The following is a 12,836-nucleotide window of genomic DNA, read 5'->3' on the forward strand; positions in this document are numbered from 1 at the left end:
TAAAATGAGTTTGGAAGAATTCCCTCTCTTATTTTTTGAAAGAGTTTGAGAAGGATTGGTATTAATTATTCTTTTAATGTTTGGTGGAATTCACTGATGAAGCTCTCTTATCCTGAACTTCTCTTTTGTTGGGAAGTTTTTGATTACTGTCCAATTTCCTTTCTAGTAATCAGTCTGTTCCAATTTTTATTTCATCATGATTCAGTGTCAGTAGGTTGTATGTTTTTAGGAATTTATTCATTTCCTCTAGATTGTCTAATTTGTTGGCATATAATTGTTCATAGTACACTCATGATCTTTTGCATTTCTGTCATATTGGTGTAACATCTCTTTCATTTCTGATTTTATTTGAGTCAGCCTTGCTAAATGTTTTTTAATTTTATCTTTTCAAAGAACTATTTCTTAGTTACATAGATCTTTTCTTTTTTTTACATAGATCTTTTCTATTGTCTTTTTAATCTCTATTTTATTTATTTCTTCTCTAATATTTTTATTTCCTTTTTTCTACTAACTTTGGGCTGCATTTGCTTTGTTTTGTTTTGGTAGCTTCTTGAAATGTAAAGTTAGATTGTTTGAGAACTTTCTTGTTTCTTGAGGTAGATACTTATCACTATGAATTCCCTGGGAACTGCTTTTGCTGCATCCCATAAATTTTGGTATGTGCTTTTCCATTTTTGTTTGTTTCAAGACATTTTTAAATTTCTCTTTTGACTTCTTTCATCCAGTGATTGTTTGATAGTATGTTGTTTAGTGTTCACATATTTGTAAATTTTTAAATGTGCTTCATGTAATTAATTTCTAGATTTATACCGTTGTTGTTGGAAAAGATGCTTATATGATTTCAACCCTCCTAAATTTATTATTTATTTATTTTTAAAAATATACTTTACTCACTTATTCATGAGAGACACACAGAGAAAGAGGCAGAGACGTAGGCAGGGGAAGAAGGAGGCTTCATGCAGGGAGCCCAATGTGGGACTGGATCCCAGGACTGTGGGATCATTCCCTGAGCCAAAGGCAGGTGCTCAACCACTAAGCCATCCAGGCATCCCAAGTCTCCTAAATTTATTAAGAAATGTTTTGACACCTGATATATGATCAGGTGAATATATGAAATATATGAATATATGAAATTCACCTGATATATGATCAGGTGAATATATGAAATATATGAATATATGAAAATATTCCATGTGCACTGAGAAAAATCTATACTCTGTTACTTTTGGTTGGAATGTTCTGTAAAAATCTGTTAAGTCCATCTCATCTGGCCTAATATGTCATTTGAGGCCAATGTTTTCTTATTGATTTTCTGTTTGGATGATCTATCCAACTGATGTAAATGAGGTATTAAAGCTCCCTACTATTCACGTATTTCTATTTCTCCCTTTATGTTTGCTAGCATTTGCTTTATGTATTAAGTGCCTCCATGTTGGGTGCACAAATATTATATTGTATTGTTGGATTGACTCTTTGCCATTGTGTAAAGCATTTCTTTATCTCTTATTGCAGTCTATGTTGTCTAATATAAGCACAGGCAATCCAGCTATTTTTTGGCTCCATTTGTAAGAAATGCCTTTTTCTGGTGCTCTTCAAAAGAAACTGTAGGGGGCACCTGGGTGGCTCCCTTTCAGTCTGGATAAGTCCTTCCAACTAAGGTATATCTCTTGTAAGTAGCATATAGATAAGTCTTTTTTTTTTTTTTTAGATAAGTCTTATTTCTTATTAAAACTATTTCAAGTGTTTTATTGAAAATATTTCATAATAGAATCATTATTTTATTTCTGGGGTCAACACAGTATGAAAACAGACCTTTAATAGTATTAATAGTAGATAACATTTGTTAAGTGTTTAGCATGACCTAACCACTAAGCTAAGCAGCTTGAGCACCATATTTTATTTATGCAATTTAATGATTTATTTATACTTAACATGTGATGTAACTAAAATTCAGTAAGGTTATGTGAACATCTCTTTGTAATAAGAGATGCAATTATCTTTTGAACTGATGCTCTTCAGCATGAGCATTAGATGATGGCAGCATGAGAATTACTTATGCTAGTTAAGCACTACTTTATCACTGTAGTTTGCTGAAACTCAGGTCAGAATTCTACAAAGTAAACTTTAAAAATATAAGAAATCATTTAGAGAAATGAATTCTTCATCCCAGGAAATGATTTTCAAGTCTAGAGAAGAAATTTCCTTTGTCAGGTGGGGGGGAGTAGGGAGTGGGGAGGAGGAAATTTCTTAAACTGTCTTGAAGTTATTGTTAGGAAAAAAATGTTCTGAGGAAAGAGTCACATCTGAGGTTGGATACTTGTGGCAATAATAAAAAATAGTTGTCCATCCTGGATGTATCATTTGTCATTAGGAAAAAACAAAAGACAAAAAGGAAATAGTACTAACCTAAATAGGACATATTTATAATCACATTTTTTGACAAAGTTGAATAGGAGATAGACTGATTAATACCAATATGGCAATTTTCCCCAGAATGTAATTGGAAGACCTCACCATCATTCAAATCTTTGGATTTGCATTCCCACAGTTTCTTTCTTTCTTTCTTTCTTTTTTTTTTTTTTAAGATTTTATTTATTTATTTGAGAGAGACTGAGAGAGCACAATCGAGGGAGCTCAGGCAGAGGGAGAAGCAGGCTCCCCACTGAGCAGGAAGCCCCACCAGGGACTTGATTCCAGGACTGTGAGATCATGACCTGAGCAGAAGGCAGATGTCCAACTCACTGAGCCACCCAGGTGACCCCACAGTTTCTTTTGAAAAGAACCAGATTAAAAAAGTAGTCCCTCTGATTTTCTTCTTTAGGGTAAATTCTAGTGCAAGATTCTACTTATGATCCAGGAGTCGAAGAAGATTGGATTTCTCAGGGCTGTATGTTCCTCTCTGCAAGATTATCCGGAAGCAATATTTAACACCATCCACAAGAAAAAGCTAAGATTCATGGTAGGAAACATGATCTCCTTTTTGTCAGCTCTTCCTCATGTTATTGTTATGTCAGCAGAATTTATCACAGGGATTACAGTAAATGGATTTCTTATCATCATGAACTGTAAAGAATTGATCAAAAGCAGAAAGCCAACACCAGTGCAACTCCTTTTCATATGTATAGGGATGTCGAGATTTGGTCTGCTGATGGTGTTAATGATACAAAGTTTTTTCTCTGTGTTATTTCCACTCTTTTATAAGGTAAACATTTTTGGTACAGCAATGTTGTTCTTTTGGATGTTTTTTAGCTCTGTCAGTCTCTGGTTTGCCACCTGCCTTTCTGTATTTTACTGCCTCAAGATAGCAGGCTTCACTCAATCCTGTTTTCTTTGGCTGAAATTCAGGATCTCGAAGTTAATGCCTTGGCTACTTCTGGGAAGTTTGCTGGCCTCCATGAGCATTGCAGCTCTGTGTGTTGAAGCAGATTACCCTAAAAAGGTGGATGATAATGCCCTCAAGAATGCCACATTGAAGAGGACTGAACCCAAGATAAGGCAAATTAATGAAATGCTGCTTGTTAACTTGGCATTACTATTTCCTCTAGCCATATTTGTGATGAGCACTTTTATGTTATTCATTTCTCTGTACAAGCACACTCATCGGATGCAAAATGGATCTCATGGTGTTAGAAATGCCAGCACAAAAGCCCATATAAATGCATTAAAAACAGTGATAACATTCTTTTGCTTCTTTCTTTCTTATTTTGCTGCCTTCATGGCAAATATGACATTCAGTATTCCTTATGGAAGTCATTGCTTCTTTGTACTAAAGGACATAATGGCAGCATTTCCCTCTGGTCATTCAATTATAATCCTCCTGAGTAATTCTAAATACCAACAACCTTTCAGGAGACTTCTCTGCTTCAAAAAGAATCAATGAAGAGGAGAAGCAATGTAAAATATTGTGTATTTCTTTAACATGGACTTATGGACTTATGATGGATTTAACATGGACTTGATGGACTTATGTTTGTTTTTGGTTACTTATGTATTTTGTGTGCTCTTTTGGGCAATTTCCTTCTCATCTCCTATTCCCAGGAGAGGTGAAGCACTAATTCTGAAGTGGGGTGGAATAGGATATTTCTTTTTCCAGGGATTGTATACTTAAAAATATTATGATAGTAACACATTTAAATAATTAGTACTTGCAGTAGAGTCCCAGTTGTGTTATAAATCAGGGAAAAATTATCTGTTATCTGTCTTCTCATGTCTTCTGGTTTTGATAAGCAAAATCAGATTGATTTAGGAGAAGAGTTGGAATAGTATAATAAATTTGGCTATTTGGGTAAACATAGCTATTTTTCAAAGAGCATCATTTGTGTAATTATTGCTAAAATGCAAATTATATACTGAAAGTGTATGTATGTCAAGACAATGTATTCAGATATACAGATTAAAGTCCTACTTTGCTTTCAATTTCAGTTACTAGTTCAGGTTTGTTAATGATAAGATGCAAAATGAGCTAGCATGCATGTGCATAGACACACACAATCCAGGGTCTCTGTGTTTTACAAGATGAATAAATCTTTTTCAACTCCCTGAAGTGTTAAACTGATGCCCAAAGAGAATCTGAGTGAGGTCATTGACTTTGAAGCCCCAGCAGGAAAATGTTCAACTGGTGTCTTGCCCCTCAACTGTGATGTTAACTCCTTCGAACTGGAATGTTGTCTGGGGAATGGCAACAGCAAATGACTTAAAGATCTAAGGTAAAAGTTTCTAAATATATTGATAGATTTAAGTGGATTCTGCTCCTTAAGTATCTTAAATAATCTTGCTTTAGGAAAGGACAATATATTTTTTTAAGGACAATAATTTTTGTAATGTCTTACATCTCAGGATATGTTTGAATCTGTGAAACCTTCACTGGCTCCTAAACAAACAAACAAAAAGATGTGTAGTTACTGTAATTGTAAATAAATTGTTGTCAGGTAAATTAGAAGTTGCAAGGGTGGAAAAAAAAATACCAAACCTAGACATGTCTGTGTGTGTCCCTATGTGATTTGTTTACTTTACAAAATAGTTTTACACAGAATTGTTTACTTCATCCTCAGATCACTTTGTAAATAGGCAGTAGAATTATCTCCATTTTTACATGCATAAATAGGGTTGGAAGAGAATATTACACATTCCTAAAGTCCATCAGCTACACTCAGTAGTGTAATTGGAACTCAAATGTGGCTCTTCTGTCTCTACAGCCAGTACAGTCTTATTTGGTTTTCTTTCCATTACTGTTAATACCAATTTTAGATTCTGAAATTTGTGATAAGAAGCAATGTTTGCCCTATAATGTATGATACCCTATGACCTTTCTTCATTATGTCCCTAAAATGTCAACTAAAAAATATTTCACAAATCTCTTGAATTATCCTGTTAATTGGTCAAAACATTTATTTTTTAATTTATCTCATATTTGGCTTACTAATAGCCTAAAGTGATCTAAACAGAGGTCCCCCAATTTACAATTTAATATCACTCAACTCTGGGAATTTTCTGTGCCACTTTCACTTATTATGGGTCAGGGAAAATTAAACTCTCTACTGGGAAAAACTGGTATTCACTATGTTTCCAGCCTGAGCTCTGGACAATTGTGTAGCTGGAGCCTATTCTTTAGATAGCATGACCAATGAGTTTTTGCATCATACTGGGGAAGCCCTATGACCCCTTGTTTCCAAAGCCAAGTTGAAAGTCTCACTGATGCTAGTACCTGAATTACATAGTTATTCATGATACATACATCCGTATTGAGGTCTGATACCGTTGGGCCATTTATATCTTCTACTATATTCATTTTTTAAATTTAAAAAATAATTTTAATAATTGTTTTTTAACTTGTAAAATAATACAAAATATAGAAAATTGGGAAAATACAGAAATATAATAAGTGAACCTGATAGAATGCAAGGTAAAATTTTCATATACATTCTTTCAGCATTTGAAATCCATATACAGGGAAGCTGGGGTGGTTCAGCGGTTTAGCGCCACCTTCAGTACAGGGCATGATCCCGGAGACCCAGGATGGAGTCCCACATCGGGCTCCCTGCATGGAGCCTGCTTCTCCCTCTGCCTGTGTCTCTGCCTCTCTCTCTGTCTCTCTTTGTGTCTCTCATAAATCTCATAAATAATCTCATAAATCTCATTAAAAAAAGAAATCCATATACACATATGTGCATATACAAGTATATATATGTGTGGCGTAATTTATAACATTATGGAGATCATGCTGTATATATACTTTTTGCTATATTTTTACTTAAATTATGTGTACAAAGTTTTGCACTTGTAACAGCTTCATGTTTCATTTTATGGGTATAGTTTTGTTTTAACCATTCCTATATCATTAACCTGTATCTCCATTAACAATGAGAACTAAACAGTGGAAAATAATGTTGATATCATTGAAAAAAAAATCACTCAAACAAAACAAAACAAACAAAAATAAAACAAAAGTTTACAATTAAAGAACAAGGAGAATATTTTGCTATTATTACTATTCATACATGAGTAACCAAATTTGTACTACTGACTTGAAAATTTTTGGTATGAGAATGTTTTGACATAGGTCTGTGAGCATGAGAATCCTTGGAATGAGCCTTTTGGCATGGGAAACTCTTGTAATGATGCCATGGTCTGGGGATTCCTTGGAATGGGGCTGTGGCATGGCAAGTATTCCAAGATTATAAAGAGGCACTAATGCCTTTGAGAGAAATTCCAATAATCAGATAATTAATTTTCTATGCCAGAATTGCTTTGCATTTTTTATTATTTCTTACTGATCATAACAACCCTGGTAGAGAATATTATTATCTGTATTAAATATTAGGAAATATAAACTTGGAGAGACAAAAGAATTGGTTATTTATCTAGACCTGAATCTTGCCTTCTAAATCTAAAGTCCTAATTTTTTTTCTAAACATAATTATGCATAAAAATTGCCTGGGAAATACTTTTTAAAGTGTGGATTTCTGGGCTTATCCTAGATTGGCTGAATATAGTCTCTGAGGATGGAGCCCCAAAGTCTATTTTATAGATATGCCCAGGCAATTCTGATGTAACCTGTTTACCAACCAAGGTTTGTGGCCCACTACTCTACAGCATATTAATGCTACTAACTGGATCCTTAAAAATATATTCATATCAACATAAAGTTTTTCTTGGGAGAAAATTTTCAAGGCACTTAAATAACATTCTTTTTCATTACAAAACATTCAAGTTATTGCTTAGCCTTTTTATTTTATTTTATTTTATTTATTTATGATAGTCACACACACACACACAGAGAGAGAGAGAGAAAGAGGCAGAGACACAGGCAGAGGGAGAAGCAGGCTCCATGCACCGGGAGCCCGACGTGGGATTCGATTCCGGGTCTCCAGGATCGCGCCCTGGGCCAAAGGCAGGCGCCAAACCGCTGCGCCACCCAGGGATCCCGCTTAGCCTTTTATTTAGACTCTTTTGGCTGAAAAGAACTGATTCACATTTTGGTCACCTAATGTATGTGGAATGCACATGAAATGATAAAGAATAAACACTGTCATGGAAATACAAAAATAAAAGCTGATGCTGGCCTAGTAAAAGGAAACTCTATAGATAAAGCTCAACAGCCATAATAATTGGAAACTTCCCTAGTGCTCCTCCAATATTATGAATCAACCTCTCTCTGTACACCCACTTTTCCTTCTCTCATTATAGGCAATAATTCTCCTTCATGGTGTGGAGGATATATAAATATATATATAATATTATATATATATTTCTTATATATAACCTTATTTTTCTGCTTACATATATTTATAACTCTTATTTCATCATAAATACAACTAAGTCTACCATTCTGGACCTTGACTCTACCTCATGACTTCTTTTTATCTTATACTTCAATGTATATTGGTGTGTGTGATTTGACTTATCCCTCAATTCAAATTTTTCTAGGATATAACTGATTGCACATCTGTCATCCAATTATACACCTGTCATTGTTGTCAGGCCATCATTAGGATCTCTGGTAGGTCTAGGTACTGGTTATCCTTGGATTAGGGGTCTAAATATGAACCAATCAGATTCAATCTGGGAAGGTAAAGTCACTGGTCTGCCTAGGGCTCCCTGTCCCTTCAGCTGGGCTGTAAACAGAGAGGTTTCTCTGAAAACATCAGACTGGGGTTATCAGATTGATTATCACAAATCTGTATGCTTCTGTAATGCCTCATTTTTCAGGACTCAGATAAGGCAAAAGATACCCATAGTTTCCATGAAGACTTTTCATGTCACTGGGAGCTTAAAATCCACAAATAGGAATTTGATTTATCTTCCCTTTGTATTCTAGATAATTTTATGTCAAAGAGGATTTGTTATGTATTTGGACAAGGTCTTTTACTATAGAAGACTAAATGTATACTATTCAGTAAATAAGTAAATACTGAGAGTCAATTATGTAGATACACCGAGGTCCACATGTTTGTATGTTTATAGCTCTTGGGCACATCACAACTGTTTCAAAGCTGAAAATGAGTTTCAGGACAACTGTATTTGTTCTATTTTCTCTTGCTTCTCCCTCCGTAGATACAGCTCTCTTTTATATATCTCAATAGTAGACAATTTATATTTAATTAATCAATAAAGAGTTTTAGTTTTAACCATTGAGTTAAGTTATTAGAAAGATTTTATCAAGTTAATCCTGAAAATCCTGTACTTCTTCTGTGACACTATTTAAATAGTAAATCTTTTGAAAATTAAGATCTACCCATATAAACAACATATTTATCCACTCTTCAAATAATAAGAATTGCAAAATCTTATTGTATAAGAATTCCTTTCACTTTATAAGACAAGCTTCCTGGATTTTATTGAAGGGATAAATAGGAAAATTGCCAATAACTTTCACATAAGTAATTTCAGGATTAAAAGAGGTAATACAGATTTCTCTGATGGGGTTATGAATAGGCCATTGGCACTACTTATGACACCAAATATGATACAATATATTGTTTTCAGAAGGAGATACTCTGATCATAGCATAGATTAGCCTTGTATCAGTTAGTTGCCCCTGATTCCATGGAGTAAAGCGCAGGTCAATTTCAATAAAGGCATGAACTCTGGAAAATTAGTTCTCTGCGTGTTTGACTTGAATGGGATGAATCTCAGTGTGACATCCAGGGGACGATGGGAAATAGAGGTATTTTAAACTAAATTTGACATTTTTGTCAGAGTTCTGCTGTGTGTCACAGATGTATAGTATAGAGGCTCCTTGACACATGGAAAGTAACACTCAGATTTCATGCTTCAAGTTGATGGTATTGAGTCATTAATGGAATTATTCTTTTTTTAAAGACTTGTTTATTTATTTGAGAGAGAGAGAGAGAGAGCAGGAGGAGGGGCAAAGGGAGAGGGAGAGAGAAAATCTCAAGCAGACACCCTGCTGTGCATAGAGCCTAACGCAGGGCTGGATCTCAAGACCCTGAGATCATGAACAGAAACCGAGTCAGTTGCTTAACCAACAGTGCCACCCAGGTGCCCAGTTCATGGAATTCTTACAACACTGTACTATGAGGCCATGCTATGAGGCCATAGATGAATGAAAGAAAGTATTTAATTCTTGAGTATATTTAATTTCTAACTCAGGGAAATTATAACAACAGTTGCCATACAGAATCACTGTGCACAAAGCACTTATACTCATTAAGTACATGTTATATCAAGAAGTGCTCTTTCAGTGTATGCCAAATATTGTTCTCTAATTTGTCAAGGGGTATGTAGTTTTATAGAGGTGATAGGGCAGTGGAAATAAATTCCATGGAATTATTCCATGGAAATAGATGGGAATTAGAAAGGATGGGGCTTTATTGACCTAGTTTTCTTGGTAATGATTCTGAACTTTCAAATGTGTTTTCATTTTCAGAAACCCTTGTTGTTGTGATATGTCTTACTAATTAATTTAAGAAGTTGCTAAGTCTGTGCTTATGTCCCTTTTTAAAAATTGTACTTCCCCCTTGTGGTCTGTGTTTTTTTTTTTTTCAATATCTAGTTTCATGTAAGTAACATAAAATGGCGTTTTTTTTTCTTTAAGCCATCATTCAATTATTAATAGGTTTTGTTTTTACTTTTCAAATATATACTAAATTTTCTAAGAAATTTAGATAGTTCTATCAGTGTTCTCCGGGTTGTACCATAAGTACTACAATGTGTTAAAGCTTCTATAACTTTTTTTTTTGCTTTTATAACTATTTTAATCATAATCACATTTATAAAAAGCAAAGCATTCCTTGGGGCACCTCAGTGGCTCAGTCAGTAAGCATTTGCCTTCAGCTCAGGTCATGATCCCCAGGGGTCCTGGGATGGAGCCTTGAGTTGGGCTCCCTGTTCAGCGGGGAGCCTGCTTCTGCTCTGCTCCTCCTCCTACTCATGCTCTCTCCCTCTCTCAAATGAATAAATAATTTTTTTAAAAAGTAAAGATTTGCTACCATATGAAAGATGTTTTAGGATCTATACTAGTTATTCCCTCACTATTCTCTAAAACAGAGGTTCTCAAATTTAAGTGGACATCAGAATCACTTGGAGGGCTTATTAAAAGGATTGCTGCACCCCACCTCCAGAGTTTCTGACTTGGGTAGGGCCTGAGAGTTAACCCTTCTAAAGATGCTCATGCTGGTGGTCAGGGACCACACTTTGGGAACCACTGATTGAGAGTTCGTGTATTGTAAAGGCTAAGAACCTGGCCTCTGAGGCCAAACTGGATGGGTTTTCATCCCGGGCCAGCTGTGTATTAATTGTATAATCTTGAGCAAGTAATTAGACCCCTTCCTTCAGCATCCTCATCTGTCAGATGAAAAAAGAGAAGTACCTATTCCCAGAGGTTACTATGAGATTGAGTGTATTAACAGGTATAACACACCTACGACAGTGTCTAGCACACAACAAAGACCTGTCCCAAATATTTAATGAGTCAAGGAAATATTTTAATTGCTGCTATGTGGAAGGCATGCCAATTATTTCTTAAATAAATTTGTCTACTGTTTTGAAACTGGACAAATAGCACTAGAATTCTATATTGGTACTTGGAGAAAAGAATTCAAATATGCTTTAGTTTAGAATGACAAAAAAGGTTAGTATTTCAATTTGGCATAAAAATAAGCAAGTAATTTTGACTTCTTTAAAAAACAATAGACTGATCCAGGTGGCAGAACAAAAATTAGTAACCGCCCAGAAGGAGGAACCACAAAAGGACAATAGCCCCTGCATATGGGAGTGAAGGAAGGTGTCAAGAGCCTAAGGAGTATGACAGAAAGATAGATGAGAAGGCAATGTTTGCCATCTTGCCTAGGTCATGATTTCAGCTGTGGGACATTGTTGTGCACTGGCCTGGTGAGTAAATATGGAACAAGCCATCTGTGGAACATCACTCCCACATCACCCATGGAGATCAGTGGAGCATGTTTTTATCAGTGTGACTTGAACATAGATGACTGAGGGAGAAAGTCTCTAACCACAGTAAATTTGAGAGGCCCTTTGGAACAAAGGGGAAACAAACAAACCAAAACACAAATCAACAGACAGGCTTTGAACATTAATGACATCAAACCAGGCATTCTCTGGCCTAGGACCGAACAGCCAGTATAGGCACAGTGTGAAAGCATCATACATAATTAGAGATACTTTATGCTTATTGACCCTGTTTTGTAGATAAACTTATCATGAATGTATTTCCATTTCTGGTAGTGATCAGAAAGCATGACTTTCTGATAACAATCATAATCATCTGTTAGAAAAATCTATTCTAAAATTTATTGAGGTTCTGTGGTGCATCAAGCATGACTATCTTAATGGTCCTGAGACTGGCCCTGAGAATTTACCTTGCTCTATCTGGACAATAAGACAATTAGTATAGGGGGCTCTTCCCTCCCCTTAACAGAAGGAGTTGTTTCCAATCTCAGCTTCCCATTGGACTGTTAGCATTTCCCCTTGAAAAATAGGAATGCAACTTTGCACAGGCCTGCAAAGCCGTCAGATGCTGGGCTTTCTCAGACAGTTCTATGAATAGCTGGCAGCCAAGTTCAGCAAGGCTGGTCCCAGAAACTTGTTAGTCACTTTGATCTGGCCTCCACCTCCATTGATAAAGTTGCTTCCAGATATGCTTTGTGAAAGAGAGAAGTAGCAGGAGGAGGAATTCCTATTACCCAGAAAGTTCGCTCACCATGTATGTGTCCAAGAGCATCATCTATCTAGAGCATATTAGGGGGATCAGAAAACTTAAGTCCTCTTTTTTCCTGATCTTTGCTTGTATGTTTGTTACTCTAATAAAATCCATTCCCTAACCCACACTGTGTGACATGTCAGGTGATGAGTGCAAAGAGGCCTGCCTCGCACAACTGAGTTGAGGATAGTAGGTTAATTTTATTTCCAAAATTGTAGAAAATTGAGTACACTCAATTCTACTATCATTTTCATGAATAAACAAAGCAAAAGAATAAAGTTGAACACTGGGGAAAACAACACAGGGAAATTATCTTGGCAACTCAAGTTATAAACTGGGATAAGATTATAAGTAATGCACTGCCACCCAGTGGCACACTTTCACTTTAAATGAAATAATGGTTTATAGAGTTCAGACTCCAGCCACTAGGAGTCTTTGGTCAGGAAATTTTATACTCCACTAACAAAGTACGAGGGAAAGAGAAGTTAACACTCACGTCATAGGAAATTTTGAACCAAATGAGAGTATATAACTAACCCAAGTCAAACAAGCAAATTTTTAAAAAAGCAAAACCAAAATCATTTATAAGATAATTGGAAACTTGGCTTTTGCCTTGATACTCAATATCAATGATTTGTTGTTCATATTTTTTGAT

The 12,836-nt window shown here is 35.4% G+C and overlaps 1 protein-coding gene across 1 annotated transcript; it reads left to right on the forward strand.

Annotated features, from left to right (window-relative positions):
* Nucleotides 1-2,968: 2,968 nt before the first annotated feature.
* On the forward strand, nt 2,969-3,880 carry LOC140599516 (taste receptor type 2 member 2-like). Its single transcript, XM_072762668.1, has one exon. The coding sequence runs from the start codon at nt 2,969-2,971 to the stop codon at nt 3,878-3,880; it is 912 nt and encodes a 303-aa protein (XP_072618769.1).
* The last annotated feature ends 8,956 nt before the right edge of the window (nt 3,881-12,836 follow it).

Source organism: Vulpes vulpes, chromosome 7, assembly GCF_048418805.1.
Source record: "Vulpes vulpes isolate BD-2025 chromosome 7, VulVul3, whole genome shotgun sequence".
NCBI lineage: Eukaryota > Metazoa > Chordata > Mammalia > Carnivora > Canidae > Vulpes > Vulpes vulpes.